The sequence below is a fragment of the Hypomesus nipponensis genome, chromosome 14, assembly GCF_054491055.1.
Source record: "Hypomesus nipponensis isolate SF chromosome 14, ASM5449105v1, whole genome shotgun sequence".
Classification (NCBI taxonomy): domain Eukaryota; kingdom Metazoa; phylum Chordata; class Actinopteri; order Osmeriformes; family Osmeridae; genus Hypomesus; species Hypomesus nipponensis.
Window position 1 is genome coordinate 5773527 of NC_140374.1, and position 26921 is coordinate 5800447.

General features: G+C 49.9%; 1 protein-coding gene across 2 annotated transcripts; it reads right to left on the bottom strand.

The window, feature by feature from the left end:
* Nucleotides 1–88: 88 nt before the first annotated feature.
* Nucleotides 89–26261, bottom strand: LOC146258409 (uncharacterized). 2 transcript variants are annotated; one of them, XM_084671671.1, is made up of 14 exons: nucleotides 26028–26261; nucleotides 12396–12469; nucleotides 11323–11408; nucleotides 10932–10971; nucleotides 10705–10785; nucleotides 10195–10302; nucleotides 9909–10018; nucleotides 7629–7677; nucleotides 5925–6045; nucleotides 5600–5694; nucleotides 4904–4969; nucleotides 4663–4762; nucleotides 3769–3921; nucleotides 89–3142 (listed from the first exon to the last, which is right to left on the bottom strand). In XM_084671671.1, the coding sequence occupies exons 2-14, from the start codon at nucleotides 12459–12461 to the stop codon at nucleotides 1713–1715; spliced, it is 2505 nt and encodes an 834-aa protein (XP_084527797.1). In that variant the 5' UTR covers nucleotides 12462–12469; nucleotides 26028–26261; the 3' UTR covers nucleotides 89–1712. The 2 variants fall into 2 exon arrangements, with proteins under 2 accessions (XP_084527797.1, XP_084527798.1); XM_084671672.1 differs by lacking the exon at nucleotides 26028–26261 and adding an exon at nucleotides 14273–14382.
* Between the last annotated feature and the right edge of the window lie 660 nt (nucleotides 26262–26921).

Consider the following 26921-nt stretch of genomic DNA (forward strand, 5'->3'; position numbering starts at 1 on the left):
CATGTCCATGGGCCTCACCACACATACGTCCACCGCTACTGCAAAGAAATCTGACAGAAAATAACAAAAGGGACCAAACATACATGGCTGGTATTATATGTATATAATTTAATAAATCAGTAACAGCTATAAATGTTTCCAACCGAAAATCATTTTTTCTGTACAGTATGGCTCAACTTCCAATTCATACAAAACACCTCCCTCTGTGAATGCTGGGGTTTTAAACATGCACCTTTTCTTGACAGGCAGTTTTAGGTTGAGGGTTAGTCTGTTCTCACTTTCTCCACTAGGTGGTGCCACTGTTTTGAACAACAGCAGTCTTGGTAGTGGGACTTTGGAGTCTCCCTGTATTTATTTGTGCATTGTTTGTTTTCAAATTCTTTTGAAGAGCGTGACCTTACTTTTTGCGACTCCTGATGATCTACTAAGGTTCCCTCTCACAATGTGTTGTCTAGCTCGTCTTCGTACAGATATAAATCTTTATATAACTATTTACAGTACGTTATTGCTTGTGAAGTCACATGCCTATCAAACACAAACCAGATTGAAACTCAAGAACGACATTGAAGGGGTTGAAAAGGTCATCACAGGGTAAACAGCTGACTCCAACACAAATGAATATACACTTAGATGGGACTCAGCCCTATATCTGTGAAACATGCTATTTACAGTACAACAGGTTATATTGCACCATGGATGAGAGAGTGAAAGAGAGAGACAAGACCCTGCTGCTGGTCGATTCAAACACAAAGTGTTGGTCTGCTGATAAACATAGACTTTCGAACAATAACTTCAACTTCTATCAAAAGTTATTTGAGTTTGTGTGTGTATGTGGGTGTGTGTGTACGTGTGTGTGTGTGTGTGTGTTTATCAACAGTGTGTAACAGGGTTGTGTGAGCCTGCTCACTGCCAACCACAATACTGTTTTGGTCTAAAGGAACATTAATGTAGCCTGCATGGTAACTGGAAAAGCCCTTGAGTTAGATGTTGAGGAAATCCTACAGCTGGGAAGACTGAGGAACCAACCTGTGATTGGTTAAGACACTGTCGTAACAGGAAGCTGGAAATGAAAGACCGGAAGTGCTTTGATGATGAAACGATTATTTTCGATTGCTGCAGTATTTTGAAAGGGGTTACCACACCGTCACTGAAAAAAAGATTCATGTTGTATCTTGATACTCAAACACACATATCACTACCAAGCACTCCCACACAAACAAAAACATCCTTGCCTTTTGTGAGGCATACAAAAGTTTGGACCAGGGAACAATTCCACATGACCTTCAATTAAAGTTATGGAACATATATAAAAGTGTAATTGCCCTTAAAAAACACGGGAACACATCAAATGTTCGTACAAAGTATGAAAAAGCTTTATCAGGTCACAAGGCCTGAGAAGACAAAGACATGGGACTGGCCACAAAACAGGCTCCTGTTCTTCATTTAGCAACAGGCTTGTCCAAAGACTTTGAAAAGGCCAATCGGATCCATTACAAAAGCTTCTTATCTGTGCTTAATGGATCTTGCCTGGAAAAATGCAATCACCCTATATAACGAAACCCTGACCCACTTGTTTTGTTTTAAAGCCATTTGACTCAAGCCTCTTGAAGAAATGTCTCATGATGGGCAACAGTGGTTGATTTTGGCCCCGACGGCCTGGACCATGGCCCTGCCCGGCAGCCTTCTACACCTGCTAGTCCCTAACCTCCGCACTAGAAGGTGACTGATTTGGGCAGTTGATGGCTTCCTGCGTGCATCCTGTAAAAGTCTGGGCTGGACTGAACGGCCGGGACCCTTGGAGTCTGACCTGTGGGCGGCCCGGGAAGGAGGGTGTGCCCTGGGTAGGCAGAGTGGCCTCTGGACACTGGCTGGGGGTAGGCCTGGCTGGATGACGTGGCTCTGTGCGTGTCTGTGTGGAGGCGGGGGGCACACTGGAATGGGGTCATCCTGTCGGCAAAGCAGGGAGGAGGAGGGGGGATGATGGAGTCCCGGACCCAGCTGTTCTGCTCCTCGCAGTCTGGCTCCTGGGGGAGGGCGGGGAGGGCGCAGAACGAGGGTGGAGGAGGAGAGGGGGACGGAGGGAAGGCTCTCAGGTCGGGTGTAGGGAGGTAAACGGGCGGAGGCGGCAGGGGGTAGTCTGTGGGGTCATACTCCTGTATGGGCATGGGTGTTGGGAGTAGGCCTGTTTCCTGAGGACTGCAGGCCAGAGATGGCTTCTGGGAAACGGTAGCAGCAGCCATCTCCCGCAGCCTGTCCACCTCTTCGTCAGCCTCAGAGAGGTTGTCGTACTGAGACGTGTTGGAGGGACGTCGGTCCCCCGCGGGCATCGGCACCGAGAGCGCGACCGGAAACTTGGTGGGCTTGGGGGGCAGCCTGGGGGGCGAGGAGGTGGCGCGGGGGAGGCGCGGCAGAGAAGATCGGGGCTCCTCTGGAATGAGGTCCAGGGATGTAGGCGGAGGGGGGCGCTGGCTGGGAAGGGGAACCCGAAGAGGCCAAACCTGTGGCCCCAGACAGGGAGCAGGAGGGGAGGTAGAGGGGTGAGGGGGATACGGGCCCGGACCGCTCCCCGTCTCCAGGCAGGGTGCTCCCGGGTCCAAGGAGGCCAGACTGTCCTCCTCCCCGTAAAAGAGAGGTGGAGGCGGCAGGTCTGGAAGCTCCAGGGCCTCGGCCTCAGGCTGCATCGTGGGCACACCCAGGGCAGGGGGCTCGTAAGGCGGGGGCCAGTCCTCCAGCTGTCCCTTGGGCTCCACACCCCCATGCTTGACTTCCCGGCCGTGGTCCCCGTCCCTAGGCCGGCTCCCATCTCCAGGGACGCCCCGACACCTCTCGCCCCCTTTCCTCACCCCGCCGACCCCCGCGTGGGACTTGTCCTCCGCTCTGGGCGGTGGGGGAGGGGGGATGGCTCGGCACGGTTTGGGCTTCTCCGGGGGGATGAGGGCCTGCTTGTGCACTAGAACTGGATCTGGGGATGGGGTGTGTGGGGTGTCCTGGGGCTTCTCGGGTGAAGGGCTGCGGTCCAGGGTGTGGGTGTCTGGGTGCTGGGGCTGGTCCTGGGGCTCTGGAGGGGGCTCAGGCTGGAGGGGCATGAGCAGCACAGGCCTCTCCTCACCCAGGGGCATCTTGGGCAGCTCGTCTGACTTGGCTACGAATGGAGGGGAGGAAAGACGTGAAGAGGGATTAGTGTTAACCTCTACGGAGCGCAAAAGACAGTCTAATAGGGGGTCAGGTGGCTGAGCGGTTAGGGAATTGGGCTAGTTGGGGAATAAGGTCGCCAGTTCGATTCCCGGCCGCGTCCAAATAACATTGTGTTCACCCTACTTCACCCTACTTGCCTCGGGGGAAATGTCCCCTGTACTTACTGTAAGTCGCTCTGGATAAGAGCGTCTGCTAAATTACTAAATGTAAATGTAATAAATGTAAATGCAATGTGACGAATCGATCCACAATCCGTTCAACAACCAGCCGGTTAGCGAGTGGCTTGGCTGTGAAGCAGGGCTAGGCCGGGTCCCAACAGAGGTGGTATCGGAATCTGAGATGTGCTTGCTTTGTGACGTGCCTGGTCAACACTGTACAGACCGTTCCTTGACTCGGACCAGACCAGAACACTTTAAGAACTCTGCCCTTCTCACCCCAGATCTCCTGCTGTACTTTTCTACACACACAATTTGTACGTCGCTTGGGGTCAAATGCGAAAGGAATAAAATGAAAGAACGACTGAGAAAAAGTAAAAAAGAAAGAGAGACACAGTGGTAAAGGTGACAGCCCCACCTGGTGGAGGGAGGTCCAGCCTCAGCCTGCGGAGCTCCGTCATGGCGGCGAGCAGCTGCTCCACCACGCCGTCGTCAGGCAGGTGGAAGGACACAGCCAGGTCCTCCTGCAGGAACTCCCGCAGGTCCTCCAGGGGCAGCTTGAGCAGGCGCTCTGGTGACACCCCACCACGGCCAGGCAGCACAGGGACGCCACACAAGGGAAGAGAGAACCATTCGGGGAGTTCATTTGGTGAAAACAGAGAAGCATCATGTGAAGAGTAGAGTAGAGCAGGGCAGAGCATAGCAGGGTAAGGTAGAGTATATTAGAACGGAGCATAGTCAAGTACAGTAAGATAGAGTGGAGCAGAGAAAAGTAGAGAAGAATAGAGCAGAATAGAGTAGTGCAGTACTTGATTGATCTCCGGGAGGAAATTGCACGTAAGCTGATGTATTGAGAGTCTTCAGCCAATAGTCTTAGGCTCTCCATAGAGAGCATCCAATAAGGAGATGGGATTCCCCTTCTTCTCCATAGCAACAGGCAACATTATGTAAGTGAGGAAGATAGGAGCCATCCAACCGTGTGTGTGTGTGATGTAATCTAAGTGGTAATACCCAGCAACCAACGAAGCAGCTGTGACATCACAGTCTCTGGCCAGACAACTGCTTTATCTGACTCGCGGAGCACAAAAGATGACATCACCCTGCTCACTCTTGTGTAGTGTGAGGGTGGCGTTAGGACTTACTCTTGTGTAGTTTGAGGGTGGTGTTAGGACTTACTCTTGTGTAGTTTGAGGGTGGTGTTAGGACTTACTCTTGTGTAGTTTGAGGGTGGCGTTAGGACTTACTCTTGTGTAGTTTGAGGGTGGCGTTAGGACTTACTCTTGTGTAGTTTGAGGGTGGTGTTAGGACTTACTCTTGTGTAGTTTGAGGGTGGTGTAGGCCATGGCGGTAAGGACCCTTTCCCCCTCCAGGATGTAGATGTCCCACAAACGCAGCGTCAAGGTGAACGGGGTCTGGGACAGCCACGCAAGAAAAGAAAGAGAAAGACAGACAGACAGACAGACCATAACGTAAGAACTGCGAGTACACAGACGGTTAGGAGAATGTTTTCTCCGTGACAAAAGAAAGGTGGGTTTAGAGAAGTGCTGTCTCACCCTGTCAATGAAACACTGCAGGAACCACTTGGTGGTATAAATGCCCGTAGACATCTGCTCCTTGTCCTTGAGAAGAGGACAATAGAACGGAAAGGGATTTTGAGGAACCTTTTAACCATTCAATCATTCCCAGTAGTCCAATCACCTTGGACGCTGACGTCTCTATGCTGTAACTCAGATGAGACGGTAGGAATTTCTATGTTATGTGCTAGGGAAAAGGTTTGTCAACCCTCATCATCACTCATTGTATAGTCACTCATTGTATTCTCAGGCCTTTACATATAGCTGTGCATTTCTAGTCTTTTATTATCTAGTACTATTTGCGCTTGTTTTATATCTAAATGTAAACGTATATACATTGTCATCTGTGGCATTTGACATGTTATTCAATTATCAAATGATTTTATCCATAGTGACATACAAGTACAGTAAGTACAGCAGCAAAATCAGTTACCAGGCCCACCTCAGCTACCAGGCCCACCTCAGCCACCAGGCCCACCTCAGCTACCAGGCCCACCTCAGCCACCAGGCCCACCTCAGCTACCAGGCCCACCTCAGCTACCAGGCCCACCTCAGCCACCAGGCCAACCCCCCTCTACCAGGCCCACCTCAGCTTCCAGGCCGACCTCATCTACCAGGCCCACCTCAGCTACCAGGCACGGTGAGCAATATTATAGTACCTCAGCAGCATCTTACCATGTGCTTCTTGAGTTTGGGCAGCAGTTTGGAGAGGATCTGCTCATGGTGGGCCTGGTAGCGGTGCAGCTTAGGGAAACAAGGGATGAAGAAGCCTGAGAGACAGACAGACAGACAGAGAAAGAGACACAGGAATGAACACGTCTCTAATACTGTACATGCTGTCAGTGACTCCCATTTAACTAGTAATAATGTATTTATTTTGCTGATGCTTTAATCCAAAGCGACCTAATTTCACCCAAGCAAAACCCGGTGTGTGTGTGTGTGTGGAGGGTTGGCTTTGGTCGGCTGAAATTCCCCCTCTTTCCCTTGTCCCTCCTCTCACCGTGCATGGCATGCTTGGTGTTGGTGAGGAGCTGGGACAGCGCCCAGAAGGCGTCCTCCTCGTTGAGGTACATGAGCAGGATGGCCGCAATCTGACTCATGCCCTGGCAGTAGCTCACTTCCTGTGGGGGAAGCAAGGCGGAGGAGCACAGAACAGGGTTATTATTGGTCTTACTATGATAACGTATGAACTTAGCGGCCCCTTTTATCCAAGCAGGACACAGAGGGGGATTGGAACCGGCTAGCTGCGACCACTTGAATCACAGTCAAAATGCTCTTACACATCGCCGGGTTTAAAGATGGCGGGTTTGCTTGTCCTCTTACTGACTTGTTCTGTTTATATAGATGTACTCTGGCTGACACCAGAAAGACCAAGCTTCTGACATTGATGGAACTGGACTTGGTTAAGAGAAGCAACTCGGGGATAAGCTAAACATTCTCCGCCTCCCTTTCCAGCATTCCTTCCCCGGCCCTCTCCGTGCGCGACGGCTGAACGGGGATCCCTCTCCCGTCCCCCGTCCCCCCCCTCCTTCTTTCCAGCTGACCCAGTTTCTGGGGGGCAGAGAAAGGAGGACAGCACATGGCCGTTTCCTCTGGCTCCAAAACCACGACGATACAGGAACACACTCCACCCCCATACACCCCCCCCCCCCCCCTTGGCTGGGCAGGTGTGTGTGTGTTTAAGCATGTGTGCAAAAGAATACATGTATGTATGTATATGTATATATGTGTGTATTCTTTTGCACATGGACATGGTACATACAGACACACACAAGCTCAAACACACACACACATATATATATATATTGGGGAAAACCGTGTGTGTACACAAGTGTGTCTCTGGGTTTATGTTGGGATAAGTCAGAAGATAACCAACCCACAAACCCCCCCCCCCCCCCACCCCTCCCCTCATCTGGCAAAGGCCCGTCCTCACGACACCGACAAATCCTCTTGGACCACCGTGGCTGCACATCCCCAGTGGTGAGCCAAACACAGGCTTACTGAGCAGACGAAGAGCATGACAACGGTGACATGGTCATCAGGCCCAACTGTCATCTCTCTGACCTCGGCGGGCGAGGTCGTCTTCAACCCGTGACCAGGGGAGGATCATGGGATTAAGGAGGGGGCACAGCTGTCTCAAGTACTGCTACGCGACTCAGTCAGTCAGGTGAGCCTGGCTGGGGGACTGGATACGAGCGAAAGGGGGGCGATTGTCGATGTTCATGGCATTCTCTGGGATTCAAACGTGTACAGGCCGTCCTACGCGGGCAGTCTGGGCCACTGGGGTGGCCCGGCCCCCTCGCGCGGCTCCTCCGACGGTTCCTGTCCTCTTCGAAACCTCCAACGTCAAGCTGAACTTCCTCCTCTCGGAGTTATGACGCCGCCGTCGTGCTGAGGAACTGAAGGCCAGCGAGCCGTACCATTGGTCTGGCGAGTGTGCAGTGTTGCTGCACATGCAGGCAGATCTGCCTCATGAATAAGAGATGCCCCCTCCAGGCTGTAGTGTTGGTGGGAAGAGAGCGGCTGTGCTTGTTTGGTCCCCCCTCCTGCATTGTAATCATACACAGCACTGCGCTGTGTTATGCAACACGCACAAGTGTGCGCGCAAACACACACACACACACATGCACACACTCGCTGTCACAGATGCAGACACGCACACCTGCGCTCAAGCTCACAGACGTAGACCTCCACGCGCACTCACCGTGTTGTAGACAGAGTAGGCCGCTAGCACGTGAAACAGAGCCTGCTGCCTGTGGGGAGAGAGAGAAAGAGAGAGAGAGGGGGGAAAGAGGTATAAAGAGAGAGAAAGAGTGTGAGAGAGAGAGGGAGAGAGAGAGAGAGAGAGAGAGAGAGAGAGAGAGAGAGAGAGAGAGAGAGAGAGAGAGAGAGAGAGAGAGAGAGAGAGAGAGAGAGAGAGAAAGAGCGTGAGGAGGGGAAGGAGTGAGAGAGAGAGAGAGAGAGAGAGAGAGAGAGAGAGGGGATCATCACGTTTAGATTCAGTTCAACATGCTGGGATACCAGGTGCATAACACAAGAGGAGATCCTTTGAAGAGATCCTATAACCTAATTCAGTCTTCGGAGGTGAACCCAGTCTTAGGTTATTGAAAGTGGGGGAGGGATTGCTACGCAAATATTTTAAAAGCGTTGTTAACCCCGTGAGGAATGATGACTCATTCATGAGCCATCCAGTCCCTGCATGACCCCCATCCGGTAGGAGTTAAGGCACAGGATGTCAGACAGAAACCAAGCTTCTCTCTGAACCTTTGTAGTATAACGTTGGAACCCAAATGTCCTCTGGACCACTGTACTGTACTACAACTCCCTCAGAACCTCTGTACTGTACTACAACTCCCTCAGAACCTCTTTACTGTACTCTAACTGACTCAGGACTGTTCTACTACACTGCTGTAATCAAAGTTGTCCTGGATATTCGTCCACTCTACCCTTTATTATATTCTTCCCTGGCAGAGAGCTATCCTGCCATGTTCAGTTGATGATGAAGGGTGTGTGTGTGTGTGTGTGTGTGTGTGAGTGAGTGAGTGAGTGAGTGAGTGAGTGAGTGAGTGAGTGAGAGAGAGAGAGAGAGAGAGAGAGAGAGAAAGAGAATGAAAGAGATCAGTGAGATATCTGATAAATAAACAAATAAAATAAAAAAATATCGGCCATTATAAATGCCGATAGGTAACCGATAGGTGTAATACCAAAATGCGCCGATAAATTCGGTCGGGCTCTCCAAAAGACCCTCGCAGAAAACAATGTGTGAGTGTGTGTGCACACACACGTCATTGATCAAGCATCCGCAGCAAGAGTGTGCGCGGTCCTGCTTCACCGGCTCCAAACCCCTGTGATTGTGCGGGCAGCGTTTCCCCTCACATCTGGCCCTTCAACACTCTGGGTCACACAGCTCCTCGTGTGGGGGGGGGGGGGGTGTGGACAGGCACGCAGACAGGCACGCTGGTCTCGGTCAATGCATCAACTGGCGTAATGTGGACAATTAGCCAGAGTCCAGGGGCTATGGAGTAAATACTGAGCGTGTAGACAGAGACAGGAGAGGAGCTTTAAATAGCTGTGTGTGTTTGTGTGTGTGTTTGTGTGTGAGCAGTGAACACCCAGCTGTTGACAGGCAGAGAGGGCTCGGGCAGGATGTGACCGTATTTCTGCCTGGATTCAAACCGTTTGGTTTAAATAGGACAATGATAGCGGGGGGGGGGGGGCGCCACATCACTCCGACAATGGCCAACTGCTTATGAAAACCCCATTGAATTTAGCCTGGGTCACACCTATTCTTGAGACATGCTTGTGACAGGCGCTTGAACGTGTGAGAACACTGCAGGTTGGTTTGGTGTCATTTCCTCCTCTAACTGGTTGTGTGGCTGTTGTGTGAGTGTCTATAGAAACTGCATGTGTTTCACGCATATGTCTGTGTTTCGTGTGTGTGTGTGTGTATGCGTGTGTGCACCAGGGTGTGTTAGGATACACGGGGCCTGCAAGTTTGCCACACTACATTGATGCGTGCAGGTGTGTGAGTTTCTTTCCGTATGAGTGCCATTTCCTGTGGGGCCTCGCAAGCTGACAGGAAGGCTAATTAAATACTGAGAGGAAACCACACTTGTTTTGGTTTGGTCTGTGTGTGTGTGTCTGTGTGTGTGGTGACATGTATGAGTGTGCCTATGTGTTTGTGTGTGTATGACTGTGACGGTGTGTGTGTGTGTGAGTGAGTGTGTAAGGGCGTCAGTTCAGTCCTGTAGTACACTTAGCAAGGTCAAACCTGAATACGAGAGGACATGCAACATCAACAGTCAGAGCTTTGGAGACGCCCAACCAAAACAAAGTCAGGAGCCAGTGAAACAGACTGGGAATTCTAAGCAAAGCTTTTAGCAAAAGCTTATCAGTTACAAAATAGCCACCAAAGGTCAGTGTCATAGTCCTCCTAGCCATGTTAAGTATCTGTGTGTGTGTGTTCAGACATAATTACACGTACTTGACTCCAAAGCGGTCCCTGAACATGATGTGGTTCCGGAAGGTTCTGTTCACGTCCAGGTCAATCTGTTTGATTTCTGTTGAAAAATCCCTTGCTTGCTGTTTCATTTTCTGTCCAAAAAATAAATAAATGTCAACATTGTTGTTGGTGACGATGGTGATTATGACAACACAATTATCCAACAAATTCATTCTGTGTGGTTAATCTAAATTCTACCATTTGCGTTTGGATATGCAATGGACACATTATGACCAGAATAGGCATGAGTGTACTATCAGTCATTCACCTCGTATTTGCCTGAGTTTTCCTGCTTGACCTTCTCAACATCCAGCAGGAGGGCCCAGACTTGACCCCTTAGCTGGAGAGGAATGCCCTTATAGACCCGCTTTGTCATCTATAAACGCACGCACGCACGCACGCACGCGCACACACACACATCTTTAGTAAAGATCACTGTGATTACTTGTTTGTAAAATGAAAAGACTTGGGAGAGAATGACGATCGTGTCTTCCCCTAAGCTCGTATTCATGGTCTTCACTTCTAGACCCTCACCTCGAAAAGTACCAATAGTCATTAGTTCTAGACCCTAAACTTCTATCATCAGTTGTTTTCAGTGCCTAGTGGTAGAGCGTTTGACTGCTGATCAAGAGGTTGCAGGTTCAAATTCCACCCTTGTATGATTTTACATATAACCGTATATCTATGGTCCATCAGTTCTAGGTCTTTACCTTTTATCTACAGTCATTGGTTCCAGGCCCCAACCTTTTCCCCGTGGTCATCAGCTGTAGACCCTCACCTTGTCACTGTTCCTGTACTTGTCCCACTTCTTCACCATCTTCACCCATTTGTCCACCCGCTCAATCTCCAGCTGCTTATGCTGGGGAGGGGGAGGAGGGGGCAACATGGTGAATACCAGAGAGGTCCTCCAAGCTATGACACTCCAGTGCACGTTAATCAAACATGGATGGCACTGCACACACACGCAGACACACACGCCACCCAGCCTCCGCCAGCTGTACATACCTTCCCCTCCAAAGCACTGGGTGTGGGCAACTCCTCCTCACTAAGAGGGCAGAAACACAACAAGTCAACGACGTGTCCGATTTACACATCCGTGACTATCTGGCCTGGATGAATGGAAACTACTCTGTGTCGACCTGTCTACTACAGCGCTGTGTGTGCGTAAGTGTTTATGAGTATGGAGGTGTGTGTGCGCGTGTGTGTCTGGGAATGGAGGATGGAGAGGTGTGTGTCTATGAGTATGGGTGTGTGTGTGTGTGTGTGTGTCTGTGTATCACACCCTGAACCCCCTAACCTAAACCTGAACCCGATCCCTGCCAATTCCCAGGGATCTCCAGCCCCCAGTTGAAGACCACACAATGGCGGAGCAGCCCTATCTGTCACAGAGACTTACTGCAGGAAGCCAAAGCGGTCAGTGACCTTATAGATGCTGTAGTCAGCATCCTCCCAGGGGTCAATGTGGACGCCTTCCTGCCTGCCCTGGAAGTACACACACACACACACACACACACACAAACACAAACACACACAGCCATGTGTTTATCAAACAAGTCATCAGAAGTTGACAGTCAACAGGTCATAATTCTGGAAGATCATAAATATGGAGACTGACTTTTTCATCGTCTTAAGGCTTTGTATGTAATACCAGTTTGCTCTTATATTTTTAATCATTTTGGCATGCCAACCATAATATATTTTTCTTTTTCTAGAACGAACACATAACTAAATGACAGAGTGATTATGTGGTTGTGTAAGTTCCTAATTGTTCACTGAGTACTGCAACCACAATCTATATGTTCCATGGTCATTAACAGTTCCCCAACATGCGCGCACGCGCGCGCGCGCGCGTGCACACGCACACACACACACACACACACACACACACACACACACACACACACACACACACACACACACACACACACACACACACACACACACACACACACACACACACACACACACACACACACACACAGCTGTGGGCTGTCATTAATCGACCCAACCTCTAATCACCCATTTCCTCTGCCTGCCCTAATCTGTTCAGAGTCGGAACAGACTCTGCTCTGGGGCCTGGAGACTCACTATGTGGGGCAAAGCACTCATATTCACCCTCATTGGGACATCAAAAGAATAAACAAACAATGTTTTCATTTATGCAGAGCAAAGCACAGGGGGGATGTCAACTTGAACCCATTTTGGGACATGGACTGATTTACATTATAGCTAGGTCTGTCATTTTGCTTTGCGTCATAGGCTGCCCATAGCTCATCAATGGACTGTCCAAAGACCGTCCCCAGAGTCGATTGACGGTCCATAGAGAGAGCATACTACCGTCACTCATATTTAAAGGAAGTGAGGTCACGGCGGGACTGCTGGTCTGGCCGTCTCCACGGCGTCTGTGAGACGTGCGGTTCAGTCCAGCCACAGAGCAGCTCTCCGGGGCTGCCTGCGGCGCCCACGCACCTTGTCATATTTAGAGATGGTGTCCGCCCGCTCCTCGGCAATCAACGTGTCTACATCCTTCTTCATGTCAAAATCTGGAGAATCAAAGAAGATGGGTAGGGGGGGGGGGACGGGGGGGTGAGGAGGAGGACGAGAAATAATGATGAATTTGTTCAGCCAGCTGAGAAGTCCTCCGTTATGTACTTGTAGAAATGGGCTACACAACTGAAATGTCATTCGTAGAACTGTCTACTAACTAAGTCACAGAGACAGTGGCCTTCTCCCTCAGTGGCCTTCTCACTGCATCCTGCTCGGCAAACACCCAGTAAGAATGAAAGTTATAAAACCAGGCTCTACACAGCGCCGCTAGAATTTTCCATGACACGGGGTCTAGACTGAGGCAGCCTGTGGTTCCGCCGTGTTCTTGACCAGGTGCGGACCACTAGCTTTGTGCTTCTCTGTTTCGCTCGCCAACAAGCAAAGGGAGAGAGAGAGAGAGACAGCCGTGAAGGAGGGGGTCCTGGGAGAGCCAGCAGCCAGGTTGATGCTGAGCTCAGCTGATTGAGTAGAGGCCAGCAGCTGTTTGGGTCTGTGCTGCGTCTGGGCTCATCATGTTGAGGGACAGTAACAGGCAGGAGGCTTGAGCCAGGTGGTTGGAGTCATGACAAGCTGTGTGTGCGTGTCTGTGTGTGTGCGCGCGTGTTGTTGTCTGTTGCGTAGCCCCTTGGGAACGTGGGCGAATGGGTGGAAGGTGAGGAGGGCCTGGCACCCTCATTAGGCCACAGCTGTTTTCTGGGCCACACTCCTCAACTCGTCACACTTCAACAGTCCCAGCACCCCCAGTACAATCTTCCCAGCTCCCCTGTACAGCCCCCCCAGTCCTAACCCCCGGTCCCAGTCCCAGCCCTCCAGCCCCAGTCCCCTGGGCAGCTCAGGTGTTCACTGGTGGGTGAGAGAGGACAGTCCTTCAGCTCATGTACCAAAGAACACTTCCAGACTGCTTTTAGGTCATGGAAAGTATGCCAGTTACGCTAGGATAACAGAGATATTTGGGACACTACTGTACGGCATTGGCACAGAAACATGCACAGTGTACTCAAACACATTCTGACAGTTGACGTAAAGCACATTAAAAGAGCATATGTCATCGCCTAAACTCTCAAAAACACCATTCTGTACACCACTCTCATCTGACAGTTCAATCAAACGGAGACCTATTTTATGATGTAAAACTATCAAGCGTAATCCTCTGCCCCATGAAAGCCTGAACGACACCCCTGTATGTACCATACTATACGATGCTATGCTACATGATACTATACTATGCTCTACTATATGATGATCTTCGATACGACCACAGAGGGCTTCCACACGGAGGCTCTCCCCCCCTCACACTAAACACGACGGCAGCACGACGGCAGCGGAGTCCCTCTCCCTGCCGGCTGTCACCATGTGTGACCAGCTGGAGCCCCAAGCACTGTAGTGGCACGGTCAGCAGCTCCACATCCAGCAGGTGTGGCGGGGCTAGTCCACTTGAACACAAGCTGCCTTTGTCCTCCCTGCTAACAGACCCCCATCCCCCCCCCTTCGTCCAGTCTCTACCTTCCAGCCCCAGTCTCTACTCACCCAGTCTTAAGCCTCCAACCCCAGCCTCTACACTCCAGCCCCAGCCTCAACCCTCCAGCCCCGGTCTCTACCGCACCAGCCCCAGTCTCTACCCCCCCCCCCCCAGTCTTTACACTCCAGCCCCAGCCTCAACCCTCCAGCCCCAGCCTCAACCCTCCAGTCCCAGTCTCGACCCTCCAGCCTCAACCCCAGCCTCGACCCTCCAGCCCCGGCCTCGGCCCCCCCAGCCCCAACGTCTACACTCCAGCCCGAGCTAGAGCCTCAGTCCTCACCTCCCCTCTCCAACAGCAGCTGGGCCTCCTCTCCCTTTCTCTTCTGTGACAGGTGGACAATGAAACAGATTCCAATGTCAACAAGTGTACACTTCTCTCTACTCCCGTCACTTCACCCTGTCCACTTCCCCTTTCGGTATCTGTCGGCTATTTTTAGTTGGTGGTCGAAGACTCAGCACAGTCTACAAAATGTCTATGCAAAATGTCTCTGGCGAGTACTATGCCCTCAGCCCAGGGTCTCACAGCAGAGATTCAGGAGCAGCGGCAGAAAAAAAGGGCTGCTGAAGGACCTTTTCAATGAGGAAAGACAACAATTAGGACAAGATTCTCTAACCAGGTGCGGATCATGGAGCTCATTACACGGCCGTGTCGCACCAGTCCAAGCTGGTCCTGATAAAAGCAGTCTTCATGGAAACAGTTCAGACAAGATGTGACTAACAAGATCCTCCTGACATCTGTGCCAGGGCTTTATTGTGATGTCTGTGAGTCTCTGTCTGAGCCTGAGCCTGAGCCTGAGCCTGGGCCTGGGCCTGGGCCTGAGCCTGAGCCTGAGCCTGGGCCTGGGCCTGGGCCTGGGCCTGAGCCTGGGCCTGGGCCTGAGCCTGGGCCTGAGCCTGGGCCTGGGCCTGAGCCTGGGTCTGAGCCTGGGCCTGAGCCTGAGCCTGGGCCTGAGCCTGAGCCTGAGCCTGGGCCTGAGCCTGAGCCTGAGCCTGAGCCTGAGCCTGGGCCTGGGCCTGGGCCTGGGCCTGGGCCCGAGCCTGGGGCAGGAGGTGTGAAGGGTCAGATCTGGCCTTGTCTGCTACACTCGTCCTTCATCTCCATCCCGGCTTGCTTCCTGTGTTCTGTGACCAACCGGCTAAGAATGCTGCTGATAGCATTGTGTGAGTGTGTGTGTGTGTGTGTAGTTGATTCAGGGACAGAAAATAAACCGTGGGCACTCCTTCAACAAGACGGGCGTGATGTTTTAGGCCTACCTGATCCCTAGCCTAACCCAACAGGACTCAGAGAGCCTGGTGTTACCGGATACGTTGACCTGAGTGTGTGTGTGTGTGTGTGTCAGGATAGTCAGCACATCGGGAGAATATGACTAACGGGACCAAACTGTCTGGTGCTGACAGAGCACCCGTGTTTAAATAACATCGTCTGTGACTCACACACAGCTGAGGAGTGAGGACCACCTTGCTGGAGGGTCAGGTGGAACAGGACCCGTCAGGGAACCGCGTTAGAGAGGGACTCTCTCTGGAGGTGGGGAGACAGAGAGGTGTCTGTCGGCGGTGAGCCGCCCGCGCCACGCACAGATGGAAAACGAGAGGGAGAACTGAGTCAGCAGGAGGAGGGGAGGGGGAGGAGGGAAGCATTACAGTGTTCGCCACGGCACTACAGTGTGGCCTCCCACACAGGAGACAGAGAGAGGGAGAGGCCGAGTCAGCATGGGGATAATTGGGGGGTGAGAGAGAGAGAGAGAGAGAGAGAGAGAGAGAGAGAGAGAGAGAGAGAGAGAGAGAGAGAGAGAGAGAGAGAGAGAGAGAGAGAGAGAGAGAGAGAGAGAGAGAGAGAGAGAGAGAGAGAGAGAGAGAGAGAGAGAGAGAGAGAGAGAGAGAGAGAGAGAGAGAGAGAGAGAGAGAGAGAGAGAGAGAGAGAGAGAGAGAGAGAGAGAGAGGGTTTTATTTAAAATAGCCTAACAAGGTGAGCCGCGAGTAGGTGTCACGGAGGAGGAGGAAGAGGAGAGGTGACGACCTGTTCAGATGACAGGGCGACCGCTTTAGCCAAGCCCAAGCGTGGGCTGCACGGAGTAAGGGATGAGAGAACGAGACAGAGGTGGAGAATACGATACAGTATCATGACTACACGTCGGGGAGGCAAAGCCACAACGCGAAGAGAAAGAGGAAGGTAGTGAACAGGCAAGATCAGATAACCTGGCTATAGGATGTGAGTATATATGGGGATGGATGACGTCACTTCCTGTTTGTGAGGCGGTGGAAGGCTGTCTAGCATGTGTGACTGGGCCCGCAATATGGTTTCACGAGCACAGCACCACAACAACTAGTGTAGCAGCACGGCAAACAAAAAATAGTACTACAGCGCAACAATAACATCTCAGCACAGCAGTTTTAAATCAATTATACTATAATAATGACAATTTAAATACGCCCAGCCTGAAGGTCACTCCTCATTTGGGCTGTGTGCTGTAGATATCTATCATTCTTTGGTTACAATACGGCTGTGGCCTGGCCTTCCATATTCATGGTCCATAAGGTAAGCCTACGAAACAGGACTGCAGGGCCAGTGTTTTCAACAACCCACGCCAAGATGGTGTGCTGCATGCTCTGAACCTACTGCAGGTCATCTCATGAGTAGAAGTCCTGAGAAGTTCTGACGTAGCCTGCAGGCTCCTTTCAGCAGAACCGGAGCCCACAGCCTCGTCCATTTGCTTTGACCTCAACTTCTTTCTGTTCTTGTGTGCTCTCCCTTGTAATCAATGTTAATCTGCGTCCCAGTCCGACTTGGATGTGGATTACACTGAGTCCTGATGAAAAGGCCTGGGATTAGGGGGAGGAGCTGCAGTCCAGCTGTGGTCATCCACCGTGGAGAGGAACAGCAGGGAGGGGCAGGACGAATGGACACACGCCATGAGTGTGTGTGTGTGTGTGTGTGTGTGTGTGTGTGTGCGCGTCTGTATATGTATATGAGGGGACACCAAATTTAGATCGTGTAAAGGCTGGAACTGGGGGCGCAGCCTACTTCCTGGCTGGAATACAGCGGAACAGCGGCTCTGATAAAATGTCACATTTTGCTCGACTGGTTTATTCAGTCAGACAGAAGCAATTCTGGGTTAAATCCCTGCGTCTGAGAACTCGTAAGGAGATTGAACGTGGACCAGAACCAGAGGGATATCTAGTACTATGACCTTGATAACATCTATATTATCTGGATCTTCTCGACCACACAAGTGGCATACTGGTGGTGAACACAACAAACACACACACAAACACACACACACTTACAAACACATACACACAGGCATCTCAGACTGCTGGTGGCATGAAGAGGGTAGAGAACAGAGATCTACTTCCATTGCCCACGCCGCAGGCTGATCAGTTCACAGTCCATGGATGGTCGGGTCAGCTTGAGGCTCTTCTGCATCAGCAGTTGCGCTGCCCAGCCAGGCCAACAAGCCCACACCTACCCTCTCCTCTGTCCAGCCCCCCCCTTCACCCTGCTCCACCCAGCCCTCCTCCACCCAGCCCTCCTCCACCCAGCCCTCCTGGGTGCGTCATCCTGTAAGATGAATAAATGTTTCTTCTTCTTCTCCTCCTCTCCCCTCCTCCTCCTCCACCCAGCCCTCCTCTGCACCGTTTCAGCCCACCCAAGGCAACCCCTGCCCAGCCCTGCCCAGCCCAGCCAGGCCCGTTTCACCCCTAGCCATGCCTTGGCCCAGGCCACCGCACAGTCTCACCCAGCCAACTCCAAACACAGCGGCTAATGAAATAGAGTCAGACGAGGGCGGAGCAGACGACGCGACAGACTACAGCAGACGACGCGACAGACTACAGCAGACGACGCGACAGACTACAGCAGACGACGCGACAGACTACAGCAGACGACGCGACGGACTACAGCAGACGACGCGACAGACTACAGCAGACGACGCGACAGACTACAGCAGACGACGCGACAGCCTACAGCAGACGACGCGACAGACTACAGCAGACGACGCGACAGACTACAGCAGACGACGCGACAGACTACAGCAGACGACGCGACAGACTACAGCAGACGACGCGACAGACTACAGCAGACGACGCGACAGACTACAGCAGACGACGCGACGGACTACAGCAGACGACGCGACAGACTACAGCAGACGACGCGACAGACTACAGCAGACGACGCGACAGCCTACAGCAGACGACGCGACAGACTACAGCAGACGACGCGACAGACTACAGCAGACGACGCGACAGACTACAGCAGACGACGCGACAGACTACAGCAGACGACGCGACAGACCACAGCAGACGACGCGACAGACCACAGCAGACGACGCGACAGACTACAGCAGACGACGCGACAGACTACAGCAGACGACGCGACAGACTACAGCAGACGACGCGACAGACTACAGCAGACGACGCGACAGACTACAGCAGATGACGCGACAGACTACAGCAGACGACGCGACAGACTACACACTACAGCAGTCGCCACGTGTGAACGGGCATAGTCTCAGGATGCCGTCTCAACAAGGTATAAATAAGTGACGTTCTAACGCCCTATAAAGTATTCATGGAGCATGCTGCTGCTCCAACTGTCAATATAGGTCAAAAAAAGACCAGATGTAAAAGCCACTAACCACAGTACATGGTGATAACAATACGTGTGCTTTATCCTAAATGAGTCGCCGGATTATTGTTTAGTCTGGAATTGTTAAAGGCAAGGCTGCTTTACATTCCAGACACCAACAGGGGGACCTATAGAAGGACACTGAAGTGGAGACGGTCTGAATCGCCACATAAAAGTATGCATGCTCACACACAAGCGCACGCTCGCACGCACTTCGCTAAACAGACGCTGGGCCTGGAACGCCAGACTACAAGAACAGGCCTTAAGAGTCTTCCCCGCAAATGTGCATTTTGATTATTAGCCACAAAAGCAATAAGGACTTTAAGAGTCCAGTTATATGGTCAGCGTAGTGCGGATGGACACTTCAGGCCAGCCTAACTCCACAGCAGAGGAAGACGGTTGGTTAACTAGCCACCACACGGCACTAATGTCCACATGACAACCCTGCCCACTTGGTTCTTGCGGCCCCCACGGCAGCCTAACGCGCGTGACATAGGGACATGAAAAGAGAGGGGAAACACAAGACCGGTCCTTTCACCGCAGGTCACAGGAAAACCTATCGGAGAGTCGTGAAAATACAGTCGGAATTTAGCGCGGCATGTCCAGGTTTCTGTGTGTACGCGCTTCCCTGTGTGTCCAGACAGACAGGCAGACAGGAGAGCCCCTCTATCAAAGGCGACTCTATACTCACACAGACCTCACCCGGGTTTCCGGGGCCCCCGATAAGAAAAAACATTATTACTGCCGCCGACTTCAGTCGAGATCGACCTCAACAGATGCTTTGTTCATTTCCTGTCCGTGTGGCTCGGGTCTTGGGAGAGGGAACAAAGCGGCGCAGTGTGGGAGTGAAGGGCCCAAGGATCAGGATGTCACTGTGGCTCACGCTTGAGGAAGGCCTGGCAGGCCAGCGGGGAGATCGTCAACAGGCTACAAGTCTCTTTGAAGGAGTAGGTATGGATCCCAGATGTCACAGACAAGGACAAGCATAGATTAGACATCCACCTCAGTAACTACATCTACATCTATCTGGCCTGGGGGGGTCAGATGGCTGAGCGGTTAGGGAGTCGGGCTAGTAATCAGAAGGTTGCCGGTTTGAATCCCCGCCATGCTAAATGACGTTGTGTCCTTGGGCAAGGCACTTCAGCCTACTTGCCTCGGGGAGAATGTCCCTGTACTTACTGTAAGTCGCTCTGGATAAGAGCGTCTGCTAAATGACTAAATGTAGCTACACTTACGATTTGGACTTTCTGGCCCCTACACTACAGAGTATATTTTCATGTATCGTATGTCGTCTCGTACTGTGAACGGTGATGTAATAGAGTTAATGACGCCAACTTTTGACACTTCCCACAACGGAAATGCAGTTCTGAAGCAAGATTTTCCGACCAAATGTACCTGACAGGCCCCTCGGTTATCCTTTCAGAATCAGAATGGGATTTATTCGCCATGAAAGTTTGCACAGACAAGGAATTTACTTTGGCAGGAAGGTGCATATATAAACATATAGGAACTTAAAATTAAAATATATGGAATATCTATGCTAAGGGTACATAAACTAGCAGTACTAAGTAGAATTAGAATTAAATAAAAAGTACAATTAAATAAAATATACGTTTCCATAAAATAATATAAGTTTCCATAAAATAGTATAAGTTGCCATAAAATACATTAATAAAATACATAAATTTCAATACATTTACCCTAAAATGTCAAAGAGACTCACTCCACCAAGCTTGTTCTGCAGGTGTGCCAGCACGTGTGGACGTGGTCAATAGACAAACGTTTACTGCCGTCTCCAAAACATCCTCCTGACACTGGTACAAGCAGTCCCGCACTGCACTGGCTGGTCCATTTGACCACACTGAATCCATAAGCACAAAGGGGAATAGATCTATACAAAAGACTCTTGAGAAGAGTTTTTAAAATGTTCACATTTTACACAAGTGCTTGGATTTGGCTTATAAAAAGAAATGTCACAACGTAGATGCATAACTAATGCACAAACCATCTTAAAAACAAACTGGAATGACATGGCTATTCCTGAGGTCGTCATAAAAAAAGCCCAGGATGTCCTCTCAATTGGACAAAATAATTTAATACAAAGGGCAGTATGGTTGCAAAGTTGCCAACTAATGTCCACTACAGGGGACATCAATGCATTGCTGGGTCTCAAGGGATTGGGGGTTGATATTGGAGAAGAAACATGTTTCTCTGGGGTAAACACTCTCTCCTGCTGTTTCTCGTCTGTCTAGTCCACCTCCCACCGTTCCTCTGGACAGGCAGTACAGTGGTGTTTGTGTTGGGGACTGAGGCAGAAAATAGCAGCGACACAGAGACTGTGTGACCCAGGGGGCCAAGATCCAGAAGTGCAGCAGAGAGAGAGGCCAGGAATAGCTCTCTCTCTCTCTCTCGCTCTCTCTCTCTCTCTCTCTGTGCTCTCTCTCTCCCTGTGCTCTCTTTCTCCCTGTGCTCTCTTTCTCGGTGCTCTCTCTCTCTCCCTGTGCTCTCTCTCTCTCTCCCTGTGCTCTCTCTGTGCTCTCTCTCTCCCTGTGCTCTCTCTCTCCCTGTGCACTCTCTCTTGCTCCCTGTGCTTTCACTGCTCTCTTTCTGTGTTCTCCCTGTGCTCTCCCCCCCCCCCCCCCCATTCAACTCTTCGTCCGACGGTGCGCTCCGTCATCCTCCTTCCCTCTCCCGCTCTTGCTCGCCCGGGTTGCTAGTCCCACCCCGATGCACTATGGTCTGAAATTGTCCCTCACCGCCCGGGCCTTCACCACCATCTTTAAAATAGGAAACAACAAGATGGGGTCAGAGGAGTGGAGGCAGGCCCCCGGGGGAACTTTCCACTGGCCTGGTCTGACTGGCCTGAGAACCGAGGAGCGCCCCTGGCCCTCGGCCCTCTCCCTGCTCTACCTACAGGGGGGAAAAGATCTAAATATAAACAATGACAGCACAATGCATGCAGCGGCCCGGGCCAAGCCACTCGCCTCGGTTCCCAGAGTGGCAGCACGTTTATGGGGGGAGGTTGAGGAATGCGGAGGGGAAGGTATTAATAAACAGTAAAGCACCGGACCCTGCTGGGAACGCGATGTTGTGAGAAAAAGACGTCTCTCTCCCCACAGACAGCTGAATCCGAAGAAGCGCATCTCATAATATGTCAGGTGAAACAGAACTTTACGTTGAGCGTACGGGCATGTTGTGAGTTGCGAGAGAGTTTGTCTACTCGACACTGTAGAAATGCAGGGACAGACATGGATTGAATTGAACCTAAACCAGGGGAAGGGGGAATGAGAAACAAATAACCAACCTGTAATGAGAAATAGTAACTACCATTACAAAGGCACAGGACCATGATCAGTTTTAAATTCTGAGAACTTCTGAGGTAGTATACCCCATGCTTCCACCACAGTACCATATAGGAGCTGAATAGCAACGTTACAGTGTGACCTAACATCCAGGGATATGATATAGACCCTACATCCACAGATATGATATAGACCCTACATCCACAGATATGATATAGACCCTACATCCACAGATATGATATAGACCCTACATCCACAGATATGATATAGACCCTACATCCACAGATATGATATAGACCCTACATCCACAGATATGATATAGACCCTACATCCACAGATATGATATAGACCCTACATCCACAGATATGATAGTCCTAACATCCACAGAAATGATAGGCCTAACATCCACTGTTTGGATCCCAGCTCCAATCCGATTCATCACCCCAGTGTTGCAGCACCGGGTTCTTTCACAACCAAACATTCCCTTTTTCACCAAACGGGGGAATGCACAACAGACGTCAACCACGCCGAGATGAGCAAAGAGTGTGAGCTGGCCTGGAGCCAAAAGCCTGGCAGAAACACTGTGCTCTCACTGTGCACGAGGGTGGTACTTCACTGGTGGTTTAACGGTCGTCAAGCTAAATGTAGCTCTGGGAGTGGACTGTCCAACGTCAGGATTACAACAAAATGTATGTAAGGGGGGGGGGGGGGGACAATCGAGGAAGATTAAAATCTGATCGCAACATTTCCACCGAGAGCAAGACTTAATGGAAGTGAGGGCCTAGTTTGTGCTGGTGAGGCAGGGTAGACTTTCCTAGGAAAGTACAGGTGCGCTGTCCTTTAACTTATGCTCTATCTTGTACATTGTCCATTACCAGGCTGACAACAATCTATTTTTACAGCCTTTGTCCGACCATTTCACTGAATGAAAGGAGTAGGAGAATAGGAGGACGATAATCCTCAGGGGCACAGCAAGTCAGGGGAGTGTCTATAATACAGAAGTCTCTAGCAGACACATGCAATGGTGGAGAGAACTCTCTCTCACTCAAACAAACACGCCTTGTACTACGACCTTGGCTGTGAGCACATGCCCTGTAACTAAAGAGTCGATAAAAAAAAATTAAAAAAATGTTTGTATGGCCTTGTCTGAGGCTGTTTATTCGCCACACACTGCCATCAATCACTGCCTACGAAACCCAGGCTGACTTCATCACCTCGGAATTTCAGAACCTGACTCAAGCAGGAGTTTTTCAAATAGGTTTCTCTACCCCACCCGTGGCCTGGTAACGGAAACCTGCCCCAAGTTTCCCAGGATGCACGCAGAACAAAACACACAAAACACGTTAGCCACAAACAGACAGTAAACGTCTCTCTTTCCTTTGAGAGGGTTTGGTATCAGCTGTGTCTTTCTCCATCCGTTAATGCCGCCCTGCTTTGGGCCAGATGACCCCCTGTCATGAGGCAGCCTTTCAGCCAGACAAAAGAGCCATTTATGCTCTTCAAGAGGAATAATATTGTAATTGCGCTGGACATCCTTTTCGTTCAAAAACAACGAAGGCCAGCACAGAAAGACAACCATACGTCCTATCAATCAATCAACTTTTATTTATAAAGCACATTTAACACAATACAAATTGATCCAAAGTGATGTACACAGCAAAACGACGCTATTAAACAACAATTAAAAGTTTCCAAAAGCTGATGAATAAAAATGTGTTTTTAGAATAGATAATATCCAATGAAGGAGCAGACCTCACATGATAAGGGAGAGCATTCCAAAGCTTTGGCCCAGCCACAGAAAAAGCCTGATCCCCCTTTCATTTGTAGCGACATCGTGACACATTTAAAAGCAAGTGTTTCGAAGATCTGAGTGCCCTAGCAGGACAGCATGTCCTAGTATCTGACCACACTGCCAAACAGTAGGATTTATAACGAAAGGCTATGTACACTTAATTTGAATTAGCATTAAGGCGTCAGTCTAGCAGCCGGGTATAGTCTTGTTTTTCTTTATTTGATTTACAGAGATATCCACCAGGTTGACAAAAAAAGATCACGACAGCACTTTCTCTATGAAATTGAGCTTTGTAATTGATTTACTATGGCGTGGTCTGCTCATTGTCCTTCCTTATTTTAAGAGCATGTCTAGCTCTCTTCTAACTCAACACCTCTACCCCCTCCTCTCACCATTCCAACCAGTCCAAACGTTTTACGCAGGAATCTCCCAAATAGTTACAGAGTCAAAGACCATGTACACTGAGCCAAATAAATCAGTGAAGCTCTGTATTTTACTGCGATTAGACAAAAACAACACTGAGGCCTGGGATCCCCCCTGCGCTGCCATATGCATGAAACACATCCTGTTGGTGTTCGCAGGGGGTATTACACTCATTGTTTCGAAGCAAGGCTAAGCCCTGTGAGCTTTGCACAAACAAAAGGCTAATGTGCTACCATCTGAAACCCACATTACAGCTGGATACAGCTTTCAAATGAGATCCACTCAGTGCCGGCCACATAGGATCACCAGATTAGGGTTTTTTCTAAATCCAGATCCTGAAAAAGGATCTGGACAGGAAAACACTAACATATTGAACCTGGTAACAGGATAGGCAACATTCCATTCCAAGACTCCATGTCCCAGACTCCCAGTACTTCGAAGCTCTCTGCTTGTCCTTGTGAGAAGTTATGTAGGGCGAGTGTAAGGATGCAATCAGTCAGTGACACCCAACATGTGCATCTGCCACACAGCTGAGGATGAGGTGAGCAAGTGTTGTTATCTAAGGGGCGTGTCAGCTGGCTGTCTTAGGGAATTTTTCAGCGTATGAGGACACAGCTTTAAACCCACGAGCAGGATGGCGATGGAGGGAATAAGGGACAGAGAGGAACAAGGAGTGAAAGGGGATGGCTGGACTGAGCTATCAGATAGTGTCAAGGGGAGAGAGGCTGACTCACTTTATTCAGCTAGCAACGGCATGGCAACAGTCACATTTCTGATGCATGGCTTCCTCCTCAAGCACAGTCAAGCATTACATTCACCAAGGCTGAGGGCTACAGCCAATTCTTTCAAGTATTCTACACTCTAAAAACATGTATTACAAACCTTAAGGTAACTTTCACTCAAAAATACAGCTTCTGTCCGAGTTAATGGCATGATGTAATGTGCTGGCCAAGGCTTTTGCTGACTGGAGCATATGTGGTGCGTATGTCTACACATGTACAGAATATTCCTGTCTATTGGGAGCTGGTAAGGGCGACATACTACCTCTCATCACCCATAAAAAGCCCTGCTTTTCTTATCTATTCCAGGGCCTTATTGAGCAGACGCCCAAACAAACTGGCAGTTGCTCATCAGCAGAGTTTTGCCATCTTCTGTCATGTATTTCAAACTGGTGAATGTTAAAGTCTGTTCCTGATGTACCCTTGTTTGTCAAATGCAAGAGGGTGTAGCCAAGTTAACAAGCCACATGAAAAACCACTGATGCTTCCTGTACAGAACGGAGAACAGACGCTCGAGAAGCCAGAATGCAGCCAGAATGAAGCACGCATATGACCACAGGTTAAGTAGCCAACAGAACTCAGCACACTAGCGTTATCATTACTAAGTTCATATGCAAGGAGCTCACTCAGTTTAGTGGGCGAGTCAAGAATGATTCCCGCATACACTGAGTAACCATGATTATGTATCTATCATCTCAACTACAATGGGGAAAACCCCATGGGTTGTGCCAATCTTAGTCAGTGCTCAGTGGAATATCCCGATTTAAAGTGTGGTTATAGCAAGCTGGTAAATATGGCTAGCTACAGTTAGTACATAACTGTAATCCGTAGGATTCTCCTAGTATAGTAGCTGTCTTGATAGATTGCTGTTTCTAACGTGTGCAAGATAAGAAAACAAACCCAAATGAGTACAATTCCACTATTTCTGTTAGATCGCTGAAATGTGTTCGTATTTGCATTATCAACACAGTCGTAGTAAACAAAACAGAAACCGTTAGGTCATTCAAAACAGTCACACGCCTTTCTGTTACTCGATTGACCATCACAGCAAAACTGTCAACTTATAATTTAACGTTAGCTAGCTAGCCGAACAGAAACTGTGAGTTTAACGTTACCTTTTGGACTGACTTCTCTGTGCTTTCAAAGCATAAAATAAAATCCCTCTTCTCATCCTCTCCACGCTCATAGACTGATGGTAGGGGAGATAGCACCCAAACAACTGTTATTGTAAACTGGCTTGCTGGCTTGCCAGCTTCTCAGTAGTCCACGCCGATTTGGACAACTGCACTCCCCCTTTCGCTCGTTCTCTTTTCTTGTGAGATGCCACAAACCGCAACTGTCTGGCAGCCTGTGACATTACAAGCACGCGCGAAAAGCGCCTGGAGGCGCGGGCAAAAAAAAAAAAAATGTGCAAAGGGATGTTGACAGAGCAAAGGAACTTCAGAAAAAGAATAAGGTTTTATGTATCTAAACTAAATTAGATACTTTACACAAAACATGAATTATCGCGTGATATATTGTGAGAGACGAGGGGTCGCTTGCTGTTACCTGACAGCTGGTTTGTCATGGTCCGTGTACTGAAGTAGCTTAAAGGATAGGCTACCTAGTCTCATAAAATACATTTACTTATCGGCTGTGTTAAACCAACGTTTGCTGTGTTTTATTTTGGTTGGTTATATTATTATATTTACCTTGATAACATAGATTAGCGATTATTCAGTCTACTGCGCCCTCTGCCGGATGACAGAGAGAGCGCTGTCATTCGGCGATACTGCACCCTTCAGACAGATTGACGTCTCCCATGTTTATTTTAATTCCTGGAGAATTTTCATGTCATAAAATAAAACTACAAAACGTAAACAAAAGTCTAAATTAATTCAATTCAGTTGACTTTTCAGAATTACTACAACTTACCCTTTCATAGGGACAAATATGTCCCATAAGCGCCATCATGTGGGGGAAATGTAAATCTCCACGTTGGAGAAACCACAAATAACTACCTGCCTGTC